A 22,055-nucleotide genomic window follows, 5' to 3' on the forward strand; every position below is an offset into this window, starting at 1 on the left:
ATGCTGCTAAGCACTTTACTGCCCCACCAAACAATATAGCCTAGTGCCTTATTGAACAACACTTAGTCTGACACAGCAGTATTCATTCCTACCACTCCTACTGGTTCAACAGTAATACTCTGGGCCTTTTCTCATATCAGTCCCCCTTGACCTGAATCAGTGTCAGTCAGGCAAGCCTTGGAACTCCCCTGCCCTACCTCTCTCTACCTCCCTCTATACCTCCCCACCCTGGGCAGAGAGAGAGCTTAGGCTAGCCGGGGTGTGGAGATGACTGGCATTCTCAGAGTGGGAGGGTGATGTTCTGTCTGTCTGTCTGTCTGTGAACAGTGCTGCTGTCCTCTGGCTCTCTGCATTGTTCCCAGGAATGTAGGAAATGTCTGAACGGCAGCTGCTCGTGACTCCCCTCGGGAGTAGAGAATGTGGCGATGCCTGTTTTTCAGGCAGACAGGTGCACTCCTCATTACTCGCTCACTCACTCACTCACCTACCTACCTGAGTTTACTGTAATCTGCCCCTCATGACATACTACAGTTAGTGGAATCATTATCTCTCTATTCTCACATGACAACCACTAACATCTGTTTCTTTCCTTCTCTCTCCTCTTCTTCCTCCCCCTCTTCTCCACCTCTTCCCCCCCTCTTCATCCTCCCCACCTCTCCACCCCCCTCTCCTCCTCCTACATCCTCTTCACCTCACCCTCTCTTCTCCATCCTTCTCCTTGATTCCGTCCTTCCATCCCACTCTGACAGAGGGACCCAGACTACCTGAAGCTGTGGCTGGAGATCTTCATTGGCTCCTATGAGAGATGTCTAGACGTGGACTTTGAGAAGCCACCCTCCAGGTAAGCATAGCCCCACAGCTGGGACCAAGTCACTATTATTTAAGTCACAAGCAAGTTACAAGGTCCAAGTCTCAAGTCAAGTCCCAAGTAGAACGGGTCGAATATCGAGTCAATCCAAGTCGTGCGTTCTAAGAGCATGTCATGTCAAGTAAAAAACAGAAAACATCTATACAGGCAATGACTTGTTCAATTACAAATACTTATCTATTTATTGAGGCCATCAGACAGCCCTTTTCATTATTTTATCTATAGCACATTTTGATTATGCAATAATACATTTTAACAATAATTTCCAAATGCAGGCTTCATAGGTTGTTTAATTCCAAGCGATTTTGACATACCAAAGAGCAGTAGGTCTATGCTAGTAGTTGTTGCTTGATGCCCCATTGCTGGTGAGCTTGCAAAGTAAACGGTTCATATTCTTGATGTTTGTGCTGCAGCCGATCCTATAGCTGTACAGCAAATCAACAATCTGTTCTCTAGCTCATTGGTTTTCAAATGTTTTGTCCCGTGACCCCTAAAAAGTAGCTTGCGGCCTCCGCGCACACATCCAAGCGCACCATCGCTGTGCAAATGTAGCCTGTCATTAGGGTCATAAACGGGGGCGCATTTTCAAAACACAAGATACAGAAATAGACTGTTTTGCACCTTCATTTTGAGCTGAAAGTCACTCATGTTAGTAGTCAATATCAACAAGGGATATCATGTCACATTTACACTTGTCTGGAGTCCAGAGCAAGCAGGATCACGCGGCCTGCCTGGGTGCAGCAGGATCACGCGGCCTGCCTGGGTGCAGCAGGATCACGCGGCCTGCCTGGGTGCAGCAGGATCACGCGGCCTGCCTGGGTGCAGCAGGATCACGCGGCCTGCATGGGCGCAGCAGTTGTTTTTGCAAGTGGGAGACTGTCTCGGGCTGCGTGGAGAGTAATTCACGGAGACTCTGTGCCACAAAACGTTACAAAACCCGGTTATCAGTCTCAAGTCAGTCGAGTCCTAAGCTTCAAGTCAAGTCTCAAGTTATTTGATTTTCCGTCAAGTTGAGTCTCAAGTCATCAAATTTGTGACTCGAGTCCACACCTCTGCATATGTCTGCGTTAAGTGTGCATAGTACACCCCCAATCTCAGCCAAATCTAGCTGGGGCTACATGTACAGTATGTTTGATGCAAGTGAGCAGCATGACAGAAACTTAACCAGCTCTGGAATCTGTGTTGGTGTTCCTTAACCAGCTCTGGAATCTGTGTTGGTTTTCCTTAACCAGCTCTGGAATCTGTGTTGGTGTTCCTTAACCAGCTCTGGAATCTGTGTTGGTGTTCCTTAACCAGCTCTGGAATCTGTGTTGGTGTTCCTTAACCAGCTCTGGAATCTGTGTTGGTGTTCCATAACCAGCTCTGGAATCTGTGTTGGTTTTCCTTAACCAGCTCTGGAATCTGTGTTGGTTTTCCTTAACCAGCTCTGGAATCTGTTGGTGTTCCTTAACCAGCTCTGGAATCTGTGTTGGTGTTCCTTAACCAGCTCTGGAATCTGTGTTGGTGTTCCTTAACCAGCTCTGGAATCTGTTGGTGTTCCTTAACCAGCTCTGGAATCTGTGTTGGTGTTCCTTAACCAGCTCTGGAATCTGTGTTGGTGTTCCTTAACCAGCTCTGGAATCTGTGTTGGTGTTCCACAACCAGCTCTGGAATCTGTGTTGGTGTTCCACAACCAGCTCTGGAATCTGTGTTGGTGTTCCACAACCAGCTCTGGAATCTGTGTTGGTGTTCCACAACCAGCTCTGGAATCTGTGTTGGTGTTCCTTAACCAGCTCTGGAATCTGTGTTGGTGTTCCACAACCAGCTCTGGAATCTGTGTTGGTGTTCCACAACCAGCTCTGGAATCTGTGTTGGTGTTCCACAACCAGCTCTGGAATCTGTGTTGGTGTTCCACAACCAGCTCTGGAATCTGTGTTGGTGTGAGGGTTCTGTGTATGTATGTATGTATGTATGCACGGCCGCATCCATTGTTTGAGAGCGTTCAGGGAGAAGCACATGCAGTATAGAGAGAGACAGAGGGAAAGAGCGAGTGAGAGGTGATGTGCTCCTCTGCTCTTCCAGCTGTGGTCTGGTCACATGACCAGTGAAATGCCCAGTCAGTCCTGTCAGATGATGGTTACGTAAGCCTGTGTGGTCTGTGTGTGTGGGACTGGAGAGAGTGAAGTGTGGAGCAAGGGGAAACAGATTACTTTCCATTAGATCTGCCAGTACGGTCGTTTGTCGGTTCGTTGCCGTGCCTTTCTCTCTCCCTCCCCCTTCTCCCTTTCCCACTCCACTCCACTTCCCCCTCTCCCTTTCCCACTCCACCTCCCCCCTTTGCCGCAGCTGTCCTGCTTTTTCCCAGCGATACGCTCTTACCCCGATTTGGGAATGCTCATCTGGGCTCTGCTTGGTCTGGTTGGAGGAAGAACCCATTCCTCTCTGATGACCTCTGTCTGCAGAGGGGGACAGAGACAGCTAGGTTCACTGGTAGCAGTACAGGGATGGTTTCATGACATTAGTCTATCAGCAAATACTAGTCTAAAGGTTATCATGGTGTGTTGCTTAGGTATATGTGTGTGAATGTAGTGTAAATGTGTGTAACGTACCTGAAGGCCTTAGAAGTTTGGGTGGGTTTATTTGTGTATGTGTGCGCTTAGTGCATCGGTACCGCTTGCCGTGCGGTAGCAGAGAGAACAGTCTATGACTAGGGTGGATGGAGTCTTTGACAACTTTTAGGGCCTTCCTCTGACACCGCCTGGTATAAATGTCCTGGATGGCAGGGCGTGTGTGTGCGCCTGCTTGCATACTATTTGTGCGGATGCGTGTGGCACGCAGCATGTTTTGGTGTTTCCCTTATTTCACCACCTTTCTCTCTCTCTCCCCCCTCCCCAGGTTGGAGGAGGTGCCTCCAGTGATGACCCTGCTGCCAGACAACATCCTGCAGGTGTTGCGGCACCAGCTACTCCAGTGTGTCCAGAAGGCCTCGGACGGCCTGGAGCAGGAGCAGCAGAACCTGGCCCTCCTGCTGGTCAAGTTCCTCATCGTCATCTGCAGGTTGGTCTGTGGTGTGTCTGTAGGACCAGAAGCAGTAGTCTGGCCCCTCCACCTACCCAGGCCTGGTTGTATGGGTCCAGTAGTCTGGCCCCTCCACCTACCCAGGCCTGGTTGTATGGGTCCAGTAGTCTGGCACCTCCACCTACCCAGGCCTGGTTGTATGGGTCCAGTAGTCTGGCCCCTCCACCTACCCAGGCCTGGTTGTATGGGTCCAGTAGTCTGGCCCCTCCACCTACCCAGGCCTGGTTGTATGGGTCCAGTAGTGTGGCCCCTCCACCTACCTAGGCCTGGTTGTACGGGTCCAGTAGTGTGGCCCCTCCACCTACCTAGGCCTGGTTGTACGGGTCCAGTAGTCTGGCCCCTCCACCTACCTAGGCCTGGTTGTATGGGTCCAGTAGTCTGGCCCCTCCACCTACCTAGGCCTGGTTGTATGGGTCCAGTAGTGTGGCCCCTCCACCTACCTAGGCCTGGTTGTATGGGTCCAGTAGTGTGGCCCCTCCACCTACCTAGGCCTGGTTGTATGGGTCCAGTAGTCTGGCCCCTCCGCCTACCTAGGCCTGGTTGTACGGGTCCAGTAGTCTGGCCCCTCCACCTACCTAGGCCTGGTTGTATTGGTCCAGTAGTCTGGCCCCTCCACCTACCTAGGCCTGGTTGTATGGGTCCAGTAGTGTGGCCCCCCCACCTACCTAGGCCTGGTTGTACGGGTCCAGTAGTGTGGCCCCTCCACCTACCTAGGCCTGGTTGTACGGGTCCAGTAGTGTGGCCCCTCCACCTACCTAGGCCTGGTTGTACGGGTCCAGTAGTCTGGCCCCTCCACCTACCTAGGCCTGGTTGTATGGGTCCAGTAGTGTGGCCCCTCCACCTACCTAGGCCTGGTTGTACGGGTCCAGTAGTCTGGCCCCTCCACCTACCTAGGCCTGGTTGTATGGGTCCAGTAGTGTGGCCCCTCCACCTACCTAGGCCTGGTTGTACGGGTCCAGTAGTCTGGCCCCTCCACCTACCTAGGCCTGGTTGTATGGGTCCAGTAGTCTGGCCCCTCCACCTACCCAGGCCTGGTTGTATGGGTCCAGTAGTCTGGCCCCTCCACCTACCTAGGCCTGGTTGTACGGGTCCAGTAGTCTGGCCCCTCCACCTACCTAGGCCTGGTTGTATGGGTCCAGTAGTCTGGCCCCTCCACCTACCTAGGCCTGGTTGTACGGGTCCAGTAGTGTGGCCCCTCCACCTACCTAGGCCTGGTTGTACGGGTCCAGTAGTGTGGCCCCTCCACCTACCTAGGCCTGGTTGTACGGGTCCAGTAGTCTGGCCCCTCCACCTACCTAGGCCTGGTTGTATGGGTCCAGTAGTGTGGCCCCTCCACCTACCTAGGCCTGGTTGTACGGGTCCAGTAGTCTGGCCCCTCCACCTACCTAGGCCTGGTTGTACGGGTCCAGTCAGTCCATATTATGGAGGTTGAGTATGGGATTGGACCATGGAATTTGAATAATTTCTAATTCTGTGTGTTGGACCTCTTCTAGGTAATGTCTATTGATAGGAACCACTCTAGCCAAGGTTGACAGGTCTCAGTTCCCCTGGTTTTAAACGGTCTTCCAGCAGTAGGAGTATGTAGGCGGTTCAGTAGGGCACGCAACAAAGGTTTTTTCAACGGAAAGTGAAAACAAGTGAAAATGTCTCCCTGGCTGCTTCAGTCTGTAGTCTTCTATATGGTGCCGTCATGAACATGACCCTGAGGGATATGCAACAAAGCAGGATCAATGAGTTAGCCAGCTATCTTACCTTCATATTCTGAAATAACTTGTCATTTCTTTTAGAAAGAACCTTGAAATGGGCTTGGTCTAATTGCCTCAACAACCAAAAACACACATTTTAGTTTAGTTTTCTTAATGAACCAGAAAATCAATAGTTATTTCTAATTGTCAAATGTAGCTGGCTACTCATTGGTCCAGCTTTTGTAGTGATGGATGATGAGTAACTATAAGAAAATATACAACAGGCATGACTCTCTGTTGGAACCTGTCCCTACTATAACAGACATGACTCTCTCTCTGTTGGAACCTGTCCCTACTATAACAGGCATGACTCTCTCTGTTGGAACCTGTCCCTACTATAACAGGCATGACTGTCTCTGTTGGAACCTGTCCCTACTATAACAGACATGACTCTCTCTCTGTTGGAACCTGTCCCTACTATAACAGGCATGACTCGCTCTGTTGGAACCTGTCCCTACTATAACAGGCATGACTGTCTCTGTTGGAACCTGTCCCTACTATAACAGACATGACTCTCTCTCTGTTGGAACCTGTCCCTACTATAACAGGCATGACTCTCTCTGTTGGAACCTGTCCCTACTATAACAGGCATGACTCTCTCTGTTGGAACCTGTCCCTACTACAACAGGCATGACTCTCTCTGGAACCTGTCCCTACTATAACTTCTTATGGCTTGAATCCCGTTAGCGGGATCGATATGACGACAGCCAGTGAAAGTGCACGGCGGCAAATTCAAAACAACAAAAATCTCATAATTAAAAATTCTCAAACATACAAGTATTATACACCATTTTAAAGATAAGATTCTCCTTAATCCAACCACAGTGTCCGATTTCAAAAAGGCTTTACGGCGAAAGCAAAACATTAGATTATGTTAGGACAGCACCTAAACATGAAAAACCACACAGCCATTTTCCAAGCAAGGAGAGGCGTCACAAAAACCAGAAATACAGCTAGAATTCATCACTAACCTTTGATGATCTTCATCAGATGACACTCCCAGGACTCAATGTTACAAAATACATGTTTGTTTTGTTCGATAAAGTTCATATTTATATCCATAAACCCCATTTTACATTGGCGCGTGATGTTCAGAAAATGTATTCCCACCAAAACCGCCGGTGAATGAGCACATCAATTTACAAAAATACTCATAAACGTTGATAAAATTTACAACAGTTATTGAAAGAATTATAGATACACTTCTCCTTAATGCAACCGCTGTGTCAGATTTTAAAATAGCTTTACGGCGAAAGCACATTTTTCAATATTCTGAGTACAGAGCTCAGACATCAAAGCAAGCTATACAGTTACCCGCCAAGTTCTGGAGTCAACTAAACTCAGAATTAGTATTATAAATCTTCCCTTACCTTTGCTGATCTTGGTCGGAATGCACTCCCAGGACTTCCACTTCCACAATAAATTTTATTTTTGTTCGAAATACTCCATATTTATGTCCAAATACCTCCGTTTTGTTCGCGCGTTCAGATCACTATGCAAAGGCATAATGCGTGAGCGTAAAACCAGAGACAAAAAGTCAAATAGTTCCATTACCGTTCGTAGAAACATGTCAAACGATGTTTACAATCAATCCTTAGGGTCTTTTTAACATAAAACTTCGATAATATTCCAACCGGATAATAGCGTATTCATTACAGAAGAAAAAGGAGTGGCGCGCAAGCGTGCCCGCGCAGTAAACAACTCACTGCTCCCAGGCAGTCCACTGATTCACTGAGCTCCTATTCTCTGCCCAGTAACAGACGGATGAAACAAGTTTCTAAAGGCTGTTGACAGCCAATGGAAGCCTTAGGAACCTGTCCCTACTATAACAGACATGACTCTCTCTCTCTCTCTCTCTCTCTCTCTCTCTCTCTCTCTCTCTCTCTCTCTCTGTTGGAACCTGTCCCTACTATAACAGACATGACTCTCTCTCTCATGACTGTCTCTCTCTCTGTGTCTGTGTGTTGGAACCTGTCACTACTATAACAGGCTATGACTTTCTCTCTGCAGGAACCTGTCCAATGTGGAGGAGATTGGCACCTGCTCCTACATCAACCATGTCATCACTATGACAACGCTCTACATCCAGCAGGTATGATTTCTCTCCCCCCTTATCCACCCTCCTCTCCCCCCTTATCCACCCTCCTCTCCCCCCTTATCCACCCTCCTCTCCCCCCTTATCCACCCTCCTCTCCCCCTATCATCGCCTTCCTGACTCTGTTGCCTTTTGAAAACAAGTTTCAAAACCGACCTGCACAAAAATAAAGTATTTTTACCCTGTCGCAATGATTGGTTATAGAGATGTGTGTGCATTCGTGCTAGTCTGTTTCAAAACAGATTTGAACAAAATTATTTTTAGGAAGTCACAATGATTAAGTAGGTACGTTCCTGTGAGATTACACATTCCTGTCTGTCTTCTAGCCTCACCATGCTCTCTCCTACAGCTGAAGAGTAAGACCAAGGAGAAGGAGATGGTGGACCAGACTCAGGCCGAGGAGTTTGTCCGCCACTCTCTGGCCTTCTGCGAGAGCCTGTACGACCCCTACCGGAACTGGAGACATCGCACCTGCGGGTACACTAAGTTGCTAACTCTAGCAGAGTTTATTTATTATCCTTTATTTAACCAGGGAAGTCACAATGAGTGACATTTATTTGTCAAGAAAGCCCTGGAGCAGATAGTGAACAATGTTTCCTTCCCCAAACATCTCCTGATGTGACCACAACCATTCCACTTAGTCCATCTATTTCATCTTTTCCAGTACCTGATTGACCTTAACTTATCATAGATCCTGTGATTTTAACTTATCACAGATCCTGTGATTGACCTTCTTAACTTATCTTAAATCGTGAGCTTGATCTTATCATAGATGGTGAGATGGACCTTGTTAACTGTTGATAGATCATGTGATTGGTTGAGCCAGGTGTGTTAGTACAGGACTAGACCTAATAATAGATGGAACTGTAATAGATCCACAGTAAAGGGAGAATGGCTCATAATAATGGCTGGAATGGAGTGAATGGAACACGTGTTTCATACCATTCCATGAACTCCATTCCAGACATTATTATGAGCCTTTCTCCCATCAGCGGCCTCCACTGATACACAATAAGTGGAAGGGCTCTGGGTACTGGAGGAGCAGGGTCAAGCATGCATTAAGCACCGGGGCTCTGTCAGCACCGGGGCTCTGTCAGCACCGGGGCTCTGTCAGCACCGGGGCTCTAGTGGGTACTGAAGCACTAGATACAACGCTCTTAGGATCTATCATCATTAAATCAAATGTATTTGTCACATACACATGGTTAGCAGGTGTTAATGCAAGTGTAGCGAAATGCTTGTGCTTCTAGTTCCGACCATGCAGTAATATCTAACAAGTAATATAGCCTAACAATTTCGCGACAACTACCTTATACACACAAGTGTAAAGGAATGAATACGAATATGTACATAAACATATATAAATGTTAAAAATATATAAATGAGTGTACTTATTCAACCATGGTCAATTCTTGTTACACTTTTGAAAACACTACAATCGTAATGTGCTGGCTTGGATGTTGTTGTTTTTTCACAGTACAGCTCGGCTTGGTTTAGCTAATTATTATAAAAGTGTTCTTTCCAAAGTGCCAAAACATTTCACAAATCAATCCAAGTAGTGTTGGTTCTAATCCTGTGCTAAACCCTCCCAGCAGGGTTCCTGCTCACAGACACACATACAGAGTGTGGACAGGGGGTCTTTTTCTGACACCATGTGTTTTGCGTTTGCCTGTTGTCTCCAGGGACCAGCGGAGTACGGTGGAGAAGAGCAGACAGAAATACAAAGCAGCTCCTCTCACTGTGGAGTTTGTCCCCTTCTTCTACCGTGAGTTTGATTTCTTTTTCAAAACGTTTTCTCCTTAATGAACACAACCCAGTTATCCTCTCTAGTGGGGTCATTCAGTGGGGGAAATTCAGTGTGGTCATTGACAGTAGTGAATGAGGAAGCCATGTTCTACTCAATGAAAAGCAGCAACTCTCTAGAGAAAACAGATCACACTTCCCTGCTTTCCTCTCCCAGTTTAGGAACAGCCTCCCCTCAGAGCTCCACTCTCTTTCCTCTCCCAGTTTAGGAACAGCCTCCCCTCAGAGCTCCACTCTCTTTCCTCTCCCAGTTTAGGAACAGCCTCCCCTCAGAGCTCCACTCTCTTTCCTCTCCCAGCTTAGGAACAGCCTCCCCTCAGAGCTCCACTCTCTTTCCTCTCCCAGCTTAGGAACAGCCTCCCCTCAGAGCTCCACTCTCTTTCCTCTCCCAGCTTAGGAACAGCCTCCCCTCAGAGCTCCACTCTCTTTCCTCTCCCAGCTTAGGAACAGCCTCCCCTCAGAGCTCCACTCTGTCTTTCCTCTCCCAGCTTAGGAACAGCCTCCCCTCAGAGCTCCACTCTCTTTCCTCTCCCAGCTTAGGAACAGCCTCCCCTCAGAGCTCCACTCTGTCTTTCCTCTCCCAGCTTAGGAACAGCCTCCCCTCAGAGCTCCACTCTGTCTTTCCTCTCCCAGCTTAGGAACAGCCTCCCCTCAGAGCTCCACTCTCTTTCCTCTCCCAGCTTAGGAACAGCCTCCCCTCAGAGCTCCACTCTCTTTCCTCTCCCAGCTTAGGAACAGCCTCCCCTCAGAGCTCCACTCTCTTTCCTCTCCCAGCTTAGGAACAGCCTCCCCTCAGAGCTCCACTCTCTTTCCTCTCCCAGCTTAGGAACAGCCTCCCCTCAGAGCTCCACTCTGTCTTTCCTCTCCCAGCTTAGGAACAGCCTCCCCTCAGAGCTCCACTCTCTTTCCTCTCCCAGCTTAGGAACAGCCTCCCCTCAGAGCTCCACTCTGTCTTTCCTTCCTCACTCTATTCTTCCTCATACCTCTGACTCTTTCCGTCCTCTCTCTCTATCCCAGATGAATCCAGTCTTTGTGTCCTCTCCTCAGTCTGTTTGCCAGGCTGTCTAGATCAGCCTGATAGTGAACGGTGGCTGTTTGGGCCTCTGGCGACAGCGGCCATCTTGGAATAAACAGCCTCTCTTTGTGTCTGTGGTTCTGTCAACACCACAGAGAGAACTCTTCAGCTCCAGCCAGTCGCCTCAAGCCCACTCCAGCAACCTGCCACAGTGTGCGCACACGCGTGTGTGTTAGCGCATGCCCGTGTGTGTGTCAAGTGTGGGAGGCTCTGAGAGGATATGACTGGTACAGTAGAGGGAGTGAGGAATAGTGTGTGAAAGAAATGGGGACGAGGTGTGTGGAGGACGAGGTGTGTGGAGAACCATCTGTCTTGTCTGGGATCATTGGTTCTGGCCTAGCCTTATCCCTCTGAGATTGATTTGCTTCTGTCTGGGGTTGGCCTGCAGAGGGAATGGTGCTGACCTGGGAGGCCATGCTGCTGTAGCTCCTCACTGGGATGTGTTGACAGATAAGTTAATGTATGACTGAACAGACTGGCCCCAAGGGAACATTATAGAGACTGTGTGTCTGTGGGCATGTGTGCGTGTGTGTGCATGTCATGGTGTGTGTGATGCGTGTGTGACTGCATGTGAGTGAATGAATGTACTGTTTGTATGAGCGAGACAGGCAGCCATTCAAGAGGCCGTTCTCTCAGCACCAGACCAGACTGCTACAGGCAGCCATTCAAGAGGCCGTTCTCTCAGCACCAGACCAGACTGCTACAGGCAGCCATTCAAGAGGCCGTTCTCTCAGCACCAGACCAGACTGCTACAGGCAGCCATTCAAGAGGCCGTTCTCTCAGCACCAGACCAGACTGCTACAGGCAGCCATTCCAGAGGCCGTTCTCTCAGCACCAGACCAGACTGCTACAGGCAGCCATTCAAGAGGCCGTTCTCTCAGCACCAGACCAGACTGACCTCATGTTATGGGTGTTATATTTGCATAGTTAACAAAACACCCACAGTGTTCCATGTCCACTGACTGTGTTTCAGAGTGCTTCCAGGAGAGTGAACACCTTAAGGACAGTCTGAAATGCTGTCTGTTACACCTGTTTGGAGCCATCGTGGCAGGGGGACAGGTGAGAATCAACATGTACTCTTTTCACCCTACACTATCCCAGCATATAAAGTCATGTGACCCCACACTGTCCCAGCATATAAAGTCATGTGACCCTACACTGTCCCAGCATATAAAGTCATGTGACCCTACACTGTCCCAGCATATAAAGTCATGTGACCCTACACTGTCCCAGCATATAAAGTCATGTGACCCTACACTGTCCCAGCATATAAAGTCATGTGACCCTACACTGTCCCAGCATATAAAGTCATGTGACCCTACACTGTCCCCGCATATACAGTCATGTGACCCTACACTGTCCCCGCATATACAGTCATGTTTGCCACATGAGAACAACAGAAGGCTTTATTTTTTTATTTCACCTTTATTTAGCCAGTTCTCGTTTACAACTGCTACCTGGCCAAGATAAAGCAAAGCAGTGCGACAAAAACAACAACACAGAGTTACACATAAACAAACGTACAATCAATAACGCAATAGAAAAATCTATATACAGTGTGTGCAAATGTAGGGAGGTAAGGCAATAAATAGGCCCTAGAGGCTAAATAATGACAATTTAGCATTAACACTGGAGTGATAGATGTGCAGATAATGATGTGCAAGTAGAGATACTGGGGTGCAAGAGGGTAAGTAATAATATGGGAATGAGCTAGTTGGGTGTGCTATTTACAGATGGGCTGTGTACAGGTACAGTGGAGGTAAGCTGCTCTGACAGCTGATGCTTAAAGTTAGAAAGGGAGATATGTCTCCAGCTTCAGGGATTTTTGCAATTCATTCCAGTCATTGGCAGCAGAGAACTGGAAGGAAAGGCGGCCAAAGGAAGTGTTGGCTTTGAGGATGACCGCTGAAATATACCTGCTGGAGCGCGTGCTACGAGTGGGTGTTGATATGGTGACCAGTGAGCTAAGGTGGGGCTTTACCTAGCAGAGGCTTATAGATGACCTGGAGCCAGTGGGTTTGGCGACGAATATGTAGTGAAGGCCAGCCAACGAGTGCACACAGGTCGCAGTGGTGGGTAGTATATGGGGCTTTGGTGACAAAACGGATGGCACTGTCATAGACTACATCCAGTTTGCTGAGTAGAGTGTTGGAGGCTATTTTGTAAATGTCATCACCAAAGTCAAGGATTGGTAGGATGGTCAGTTTTATGAGGGTATGTTTGGCAGCGTGAGTGAAGGAGGCTTTGTTGTGAAATAGGAAGCCGATACTAAATGTAATTTTGGATTGGAGATGCTTGATGTGAGTCTGGAAGGAGAGTTTACAGTCTAACCAGACACCCAGGTATTTATACAGTGCTTTTGGAACGTATTCAGACCCCTAGACTTTTTCCACATTTTGTTACGTTACAGCCTTATTCTAAAATCTATTAAATAAAACAATTTCCTCATCAATCTAGTCAATCCCCCATAATGACAAAGTGAAAAGTTTTTTTTAAAGAAATGTTTATACATTTATTAAAAATAAAAACAAATACATAATTTACCTAACTATTCAGAACCTTTGCAATGAGACTTGAGATTGAGCTCAGGTGCATCCTGTTTCCATTGATCATCCTTGAGATGTTTCTACAACTTGATTGGAGTCCACCTGTGGTAAATTCAATTGATTGGACATGATTTGGGAAGGCACACACCTGTCTATATAAAGTCCCACAGTTGACAGTGCAAGTCAGAGCAAAAACCAAGCCATGAGGTTGAAGCAATTGTTCGTAGAGCTCCGAGACAGGATTTTGTCGAGGCACAGATCTGGGGAAGGGTACCAAAACATTTCTGCAGCATTGAAAGTCCCAAAGAACACAGTGGCCTCCATCATTCTTAAATGGAAGAAGTTTGGGACCACAAGCATCCCAGAGTCCCCTCTTCACTGTTGACGTTGAGACTGGTGTTTTGCGGGTACTATTTAATGAAGCTGCCAGTTGAGGACTTGTGAGGCATCTGTTTCTCAAACTAGACACTCTAATGTACTTGTCCTCTTGCTCAGTTGTGCACCGGGGCCTCCCACTCTTTCTATTAAGGTTAGAGCCAGTTTGCGCTGTTCTGTGAAGGGAGTAGTACACAGCGTTGTACGAGATCTTCAGTTTCTTGGAAATTTCTTGCATGGAATAGCCTCTCAGAACAAGAATAGACTGACGAGTTTCAGAAGAAAGTCCTTTTGAGCCTGTAATCGAACCCACAAATGCTGATGCTCCAGATACTCAACTAGTCTAAAGGCCAGTTTTATTGCTTCTTTAATCAGGACAACAATTTTCAGCTGTGCTAACATAATTGCAAAAGGGTTTTCTAATGATCAATTAGCCTTTTTAAAATGATAAACGTGGATTAGCTAACACAAAGTGCCATTGAAACATAGGAGTGATGGTTGCTGATAATGGGCCTCTGTACGCCTATGTAGATATTCCATAAAAAATCTGCGGTTTCCAGCTACAATAGTCCTTTACAACATTAACAATGTCTTCACTGTATTTCTGATCAATTTGATGTTATTTTAATGGATAGAAAATGTGCTTTTCTTTCAAAAACATTTTTAAGTGACCCCAAACTTTTGAACGGTAGTGTATGTGAGAGTGGATTCTCAGACCTCACTAGCATGAAACTAAATACAGGCACAGACTGTGTGGAAAATGATTTATGACTGAGACTCTCCAATACAACATTGCAGAGTTATGTGCATCCTTTCAAGCACACCCTTCTCATTAACCTGTGGTGAGTTAGTCACAATTTTTTATGAACAAATAAGGATTTATATGTAAGATGGCTAAATAAAAAGCAAAATTATTGATGATTATTATTATTTGTGCCCTGGTCCTATAAGAGCTCTTTGTCACTTCCCACGAGCCGGGTTGTGTAACGTAAAAAACAGTATTTGAGAGTGCGCTGACCCTGGTGCTAGAGGGGGTACGCAGCTGGAGGTTCAATGTTTGAAGGGGTACGAGACTATAAAAAGTTTGGGAACCACTGCCCCAGAACATTTGAGGCTGTAATCGCTGCCTAAGGTGCTTCAACAAAGTACTGAGTAAAGGGTCTGAATACTTACATAAATGTGATAATGCTGTTTTTTATTTGTAGTGAATTTGCGAACATTTCTTAACCTGTTTTTACTTTGTCATTATGGGGGTTTGTGTGTAGATTGATGAGGGGGAAAAAAACGATTTGAATCAATTTTAGAATTAGGCTGTAACGTAACAATGTGGAAATACTGAATACTTCCCGAATGCACTGTAGAGCACGCAATGGTCCTCATTTACATTTAGTGGTATATACCACCCTTTAAACTGTAGCAGGACATTTGCTTGTGAATGATTTCTGAAGCATGTAGAGGCCTTATAAAGCGTTTATGAAGGCTTCCTCCCTCCACAGCGTAATGCTCTACTAGCCATCTCCCCAGCCACCATGGAGGTTCTGCTGCGTGTGCTGGGGGACTATGAGGGGGGAGACATGGACAGGGAGGACTGGGACAGTGAGGCTCCAGACCGGAAGTCCCTGCTCACCCTGGGCTGTCTGAGGGAGGTGGTCCACTCCCTCCTGGCCAGCAGCTCAGACCAACGCCAGGTCACTAGAGTTATATCTTTTTTTAACATGGATTTGTTTTCTTTTCCCAGCTCAATAAATTGCAGTTAACAATAGTTTAGGAACTTTCACAAATCATAGTTTAAAAAAGCTAATCATTCATGATAGTAATAAAATACAATTTCATATTAATGTAAACAGGTCAGTGCTTTTAGAGTGCCCAGGGGTGAGAAGTAGTGTGTGTGTGTGTGTGTACTGCTATACAAACATGTCATAAAGCATGTTTTACATTATTCATTATTAACGTTGGTTTCTGCATGTGACTGACGAGGCTTCTTCTTTCCAAACTGAGATACTCTTTTTGGTTCCCAGAACAATGTTCTGGGAGTACTGCCAATTGGTCTGAGGAGGAGGAGGTCACAGTCACCAGCACAAGCCAAGATAAAGTTAGAGTCGATGCTATCTCTTCAGACAACGTCATTTTTACTCACACTATATAGGGAAGAGGGTGTTGTTCTGACAAGAGTCAGATGGTTGACTTTATAGTGTTTTTCATCTTCAGATTTTTTTTATAATGTGTATGTTGATTTCATTTGGCTGAATCGATTTGCTAATGTACCTTATTTGAAATGTAATAAAATAACATTCCTTCATTCATACAGGTGGAGATCGGCTCGGTGCTGGAGAACTACTTCAAACTGCTCAACTCTGATCCGGCGGCAGCGGCCGTGCAGCAAGGGGTCAAAGGTCATAAGGTGCTGGGCCGCCACTGGGAGAGCCGCTTCGTAGCGCTGCAGGTGCACATGCTAGGTGAGTGACCGAACCCGGATTGTCATGTACGCCACAAAGCTGCAATAGCCCACTGAGCTAAAGTCTAGGCATTAGCTCAGGAAGCTAACGCAAGTCTTCAGGTCTTAGACAAGGTTACTCTTCATACCAGTGTGGTTTACTGAACTACTTACATTACCACTAGCACCTAGTATAGGTTGAGTGTTGACCACTGTCACCTGACTTTTGATTTCCATGATTACTGAAGCACTTAGAGAGAGGCCTTTATAAAGAGTTTATGAAGGATCTCTCGCTCTCTCTCTCCTCCTCTCTTTCCCCTTATCGCTCTCTCATATCCCATTCCCCTTTTTCTTCTCCTGTGTCTGTGACCTCCAGACACTATCAGGGATATGTTCCTGTGTTCGGACCGTCCCGTCCTGCAGGCCATCTTCCTCAACAGCAACTGCTTCGAGCACCTGACACGCCTACTACAGAACAGCAAGGTATGGTCTCGCTCAGCCCTGGCACAAAGCATGTTGAACATGAGGATTGGGGGGGGGGGGGGTCTTAGCCTACTGTTTACTGTGTGTGTTTTTCCTCAGCGTATCGAGGTAACTTTGTCTTGGAAGCATAGTGTTACCTTACACTGTGTGTGAGCCTTTCTATTCAGGCTCACTGTGCATGTTATGACTTTACCTCCCCACTTAGTGCTGGAGCACTTAGGAAGCACTAACCCCCCCACCCAGCCCCTCTGAGTCACAACCTTTCCCTTCTGACCCCCATCCACCACTCTTTTCTCTCTCCCTCACCCCCCCCCCCCCTCACCACGTCCTGTTGTTGGTTCAACTCTGCAGCTGGTTAATGCTAGGTGCACGACAGCAGAGAAGGACCAGAAAGATTTCACCAACAGGTTACTGACAGTGACAGGAGAGAGTGACACCCAGGTATACTGCCACCCTGTCAACCTGTCACTCACGCCACCACCGTCACTCATGCTATCATCACCGCCATCCCCGTCACGATGGCCACACCATGACAAGACATACATCTGTGCTGCCCTGTAGTCAGAAACAATCGATCAATCAATCAATCAATCAATCAATAAATTAAGCTGTCTATCAAGCTGTCATTCAATAAATTAAGCAGCCAATCGATAAATTAAGCAGTCAATCAATCAAGCAGTCAATCAATCAATTAAGCTGTCAATCTGTCATTCAATCAAGCAGTCTATCAATCTGTCAATCAATCAAGCAGTCTTTACAGTAACATTTGTCTGAAAGTACTTCAAAGTAACTTTTACAGAAAGTAGCCCAATCTCCAAAAGGCAAACAACAGCACCTGCAGTGTGGTCAAACCGTCCCCCCAGTTCAGTTATTCACCTGGCCTCCCCTGCACTCACAAACACTCACTGGTACCCTTTAATGTAGTTTTGCAGTGTTCTCTTGACATGCAGTGGTCTGCGGTGTGTCTCTTGGTCTGTAGTGTGCTTTAGTCACAAAGACTCACCTGTAGTGAATCATCTGTAGGCAGACACTCACCTGTTGGTCTGGTTATCATGCGGCCAGGTGATTTCACACTCTACAAAGTATTCCTTTGTAGTCAGGCAGAGTTGAGCACCTGTAATCCGATACTCAGACTCTGTGGAATGGCCACCCATGGTTACCTAGCAACCTGACCACAGTCAGACCTATGCTGTCTCCTCTCCTATAGGTCAGCTGTGGAATTAATGAATGAAGATGAAAAATACTTTATTCATCCATTTTCCTTACAGTCCACAGAAATGTCTTGTTTTATTACCCAACCCGAGAGAGAGACACACACAATGAAAGAGTGTTGGGCCAGTAACCGAAAGGTTGGTGGTTCGAATACTCGACCTGTGAAGGGGAAAGATCTGTCTGTGTCCTTGAGGAACGAACTTAACACTAATTTGCTCCAGGGGCGCCTTACTACTATGGCTGACCCTGTAAAACAACATATTTCACTGCACCTTTTTTTGTTAACACAGCAAAAAGAAAACGTTCTCTCACTGTCAACTGCGTTTATTTTCAGCAAACTTAACATTTGTAAATACTTGTATGAACATAACAAGATTCAACAACTGAGACATAAACTGAACAAGTTCCACAGACATGTGACTAACAGAAATGGAATAATGTGTCCCTGAACAAAGGGGGGGGGTGGAATAACAGTCAGTATCTACAGTGCATCTCCTCATGGACTGCACCAGATTTGCCAGTTCTTGCTGTGAGATGTTACCCACTCTTCCACCAAGGCACCTGCAAGTTCCCAGACATTTCTGTGGGGAATGGCCCTAGCCCTCAACCTCCGGTCCAACAGGTCCCAGATGTGCTCAATGGGATTGAGATCTGGGCTCTTTGCTGGCCATGGCAGAATACTGACATTCCTGTCTTGCAGGAAATCACACACAGAACAAGCAGTATGGCTGGTGGCATTGTCATGCTGGAGGGTCATGTCAGGATGAGCCTGCAGGAAGGGTACCACATGAGGGAGCAGGATGTCTTCCCTGTAACACACAGCGTTGAGATTGCCTGCAATGACGACAAGCTCAGTCCGATGATGCTGTGACACACCGCCCCAGACCATGACGGACCCTCCACCTCTAAATCGATCCCGCTCCAGAGTACAGGCCTCGGTGTAACGCTCATTCCTTCGACGATAAATGCGAATCCGACCATCTCCCCTGGTGAGATAAAACCGTGACTCGTCAGTGAAGAGCACTTTTTGCCAGTCCTGTCGGGTCCAGCGACGATGGGTTTGTGCCCATAGGCGACGTTGTTGCCGGTGATGTCTGGTGAGGACCTGCCTTACAACAGGCCTACAAACCCTCAGTCCAGCCTCTCTCAGCCTATTGCAGACAGTCTGAGTACTGATGGAGGGATTGTGCGTTCCTGGTGTAACTCGGGCAGTTGTTGTTGCCGTCCTGTACCTGTCCCGCAGGTGTGATGTTCGGATGTACCGATCCTGTGCAGGTGTTGTTACACATGGTCTGCCACTGCGAGGACAATCAGCTGTCCGTCCTGTCTCCCTGTAGCTCTGTCTTAGGCGCCTCACAGTACGGACATTGCAATTTATTGCCCTGGCCACGTCTGAAGTCCTCATGCCTCCTTGCAGCATGCCTAAGGCATGTTCACGCAGATGAGCAGGTACCCTGAGCATCTTTCTTTTGGTGTTTTTCCAGAGTCTGTAGAAAGGCCTCTTTAGTGTCCTAAGGTTTCATAACTGTGACCTTAATTTCCTACCGTCTGTAAGCTGTTAGTGTCTTAACGACCGTTCCACTGGTCCATGTTCATTCATTGAACAAGCATGGGAAACAGTGTTTAAACCCTTTACTCGTGAAGATCTGTGAAGTTATTTGGATTTTACGAATTATCTTTGAAAGACTGGGTCCAGAAAAAGGCACATTTCTATTTTTTGCTGAGTTTATGTGAAACATCAAATAACTGTCAGTGCATGCATTAAAACCACCATTAGAGTAGACTGTTGGTTTACAGGGCAAAGCTACAGTACAATGAGAAGAACTAATCAGCTAGTTGTCTTGTCGTGGAGTGGTCTCTTGTTCTCTCTTGTTGCTACCCATCATTCATTCATTTTCCTTTTCCTCATGCCATTCTTCTACCCTCTTCTGTTTCCTCCCTTATGTCATCTTCCCCTCCCTCCCACCCTGTTGAGTTTCTCTGCTGGTGTCATGTGGGTTTCCAATCACCTCACCTGTCTTGTGTTACCATGGAGACCATGGCTAGTGTCTTGATGGACGTCCATGGCCGAGGTGGTCTGAACATCTGTTTGAGAGAGATATTTCTGTGGGTTTCATTTTCTGTTTATTTTCATTCACCACGGACAGACCCTCTCCAGCCGGTCCGAGACACACTGAATGTTTTACACTCCGTTAAAGGGAGAGAAAAGAGCGATTTGGAGATGGGCAGAGCTGGACAGAGGATGTGTGTGGGTGTATGTGAGGCTCTTTGAGCCAGTGTGTCTGCTGACAGGAGGAAGCGTTGCTCCTCCGTGTGTGTTGGTGTTCCTCTGTGTGAAGGAGAGAGGAATATATATTCTTAAAATACAGTGTTTTGGTGAGCACTCAGAGCTTCCTGCTCCAGAGAGTACTATGATATTAGTCAGACAATGACTCTTGACAGGAAATGTCCATTTTTCCTGGTGTTGTCTGGAGCAGAAAGGCCTGACGTGTCTGTTTCCTCTTTATATCAAGGGCAGTAAGAGCAATGAGCACTTACATTGCAGCTTCTGTCCACAAATAATCAGATCCTAAACCTCTGCAGTGATTACACACACACACACACACACACACCAACAGCCTCCTTTTATTCCTGCGAGTGGAGTGAGGTATCATTTAAGCATGATGTCAATGTTATATTCGGAGAAGGACGATCATTTAAATTATGATTTGATTAGTCATAAAAACCCTAATCATTCATTTTGTTTGCATGAAGGCAGGGATAAAAAGGGGCGAGTTTCACTCACGTACAATACTGCACACACCCCCCTGAGAGGTTAAGGAAATGGGGATTGGCTCAGGAGAAAGATTGACAGGTCTGATATCGTCTTAGGTGTTTCAAGGGCGACTGGACTCTCTCGCCGTGGCAACCATCAAAGCCCTGACGACGGTGATGCACAAGTCACCTGCTGCAAAGGTGAACTACACACACACACACACACCACACACACACACACACACACACACACACACAACCCTTCCAACATATCCATATATAGACTGATCCACACAAACAGTATTGCTAACAGTTTAGTCCCGCCCCTACAGGAGGTGTTCAAGGAGCGGATTGGCTACACTCACCTGTTTGAGGTTCTGGTCTCCCTGGGCCAGCCCTCCAGACACCTGCTGAAGGAACTGATGAATATGGTGAGAGATTCCCTCTGTCACTGGAGTTCTTCTGTTCTTCTCATATTAAAGTCCAACCTATTCCCCATAGTAGACTACTTTTGACTGGATTTTACATTGACTTTAAATGCCGCTGTAACACAAGGCCTATTGCTTTTTTAGTGTAAGGCCTAAAACCAAAATGCACTAACAAGCCTTCTACTATCTATACACTGATTATGGGTATATTGTCTTCTGGCTCATAGTCACAGGAGCATCACTCTACATAGAGAATAGGGTTGCATTTGGGACATAAAACCCCCTGTATATCTGTGCACTTACCCGCTATGTGTCGTGTCTGCCCTCTCTCTCTCTCTCTCCTTCCCTGCCCTCCCCTCCCTCTCTCTCTCAGGCTGTGGAGGGTGAACACAGCTCGGTGGGTATCCTGGGCATCAGTAACGTGGAGCCCCTGCTCCTCCTCATCCAGTGGCTCCCAGAGATGGACTCTGCTGAGCTGCAGGTGTTCACTGCCGACTGGCTCCGCCGCCTCTGCTGCATCAACAGACAGACGCGCGCCACCTGCGTCAACGCCGCCATGGCCGTGCGACTCCTCGCCACCCTTGGGCACCACGCTCGCCTGCACCGGGCGTGCGCGGAAAGCCTTGTCGGTTTGCTAGGGTCGCTGGGGAGCCAGTCGCTGAGCGGTGGTGAGCTCCTCCAGTTACTCAGGCTTCTGAGGCCGCTGGAGCCCGGGCAGGCTCACCCGTACGTGGGCCCGGTGTTGAGGGCGGTCCTGGGCATGGTGCGGAAGCAGGGTCTGGAGAGCGCCATGCAGTACTTTGATCTGTCACCCAGCATGGCTGGCATCGCCGTGCCAATGGTGATGCGCTGGCCGGGCCCCGCCTTCAGCTTCCTGGCCTGGCTCTCGTTGGACCAGGACCAGCAGGGACTGCCCGGCAAGGGGGACAAGAGGAAGCAGCTGTACAGGTGAGAGAGACGGAGGGTGAGAGAGACGGAGGGTGAGAGAGACGGAGGGTGAGAGAGACGGAGGGTGAGAGAGACGGAGGGTGAGAGAGACGGAGGGTGAGAGAGACGGAGGGTGAGAGAGGCGGATGGATGGATGGATGGATGAGGTACAATTGGTGGTCGAGGGAGGGAGGGTCGAGGGAGAGAGGGACGGAAAGAGGAATGGGGAGAGACAGGTTAAGAGTGTGTAATG

The 22,055-nt window shown here is 47.6% G+C and overlaps 1 protein-coding gene across 2 annotated transcripts in view; it reads left to right on the top strand.

Moving 5' to 3' along the window:
- The window catches only part of LOC115180886 (neurobeachin-like protein 1), a 61,581-nt gene that overhangs the window by 7,366 nt on the left and 32,160 nt on the right, over positions 1-22,055 (top strand). Inside the window, exons 2-14 of one of the 2 annotated variants that reach the window (XM_029743027.1) lie at positions 750-841; positions 3,743-3,904; positions 7,681-7,762; positions 8,115-8,242; positions 9,448-9,530; positions 11,617-11,702; positions 15,061-15,252; positions 15,873-16,020; positions 16,375-16,481; positions 16,833-16,922; positions 20,565-20,648; positions 20,780-20,878; positions 21,249-21,823. In XM_029743027.1, coding sequence (XP_029598887.1) covers positions 750-841; positions 3,743-3,904; positions 7,681-7,762; positions 8,115-8,242; positions 9,448-9,530; positions 11,617-11,702; positions 15,061-15,252; positions 15,873-16,020; positions 16,375-16,481; positions 16,833-16,922; positions 20,565-20,648; positions 20,780-20,878; positions 21,249-21,823 — 1,928 coding nt within the window. The remainder of the gene's footprint in view (positions 1-749; positions 842-3,742; positions 3,905-7,680; positions 7,763-8,114; positions 8,243-9,447; positions 9,531-11,616; positions 11,703-15,060; positions 15,253-15,872; positions 16,021-16,374; positions 16,482-16,832; positions 16,923-20,564; positions 20,649-20,779; positions 20,879-21,248; positions 21,824-22,055) is intronic. The other variant, XM_029743028.1, reaches the window with a different exon arrangement.

This window comes from Salmo trutta, unplaced genomic scaffold (genome assembly GCF_901001165.1).
Source record: "Salmo trutta unplaced genomic scaffold, fSalTru1.1, whole genome shotgun sequence".
NCBI lineage: Eukaryota > Metazoa > Chordata > Actinopteri > Salmoniformes > Salmonidae > Salmo > Salmo trutta.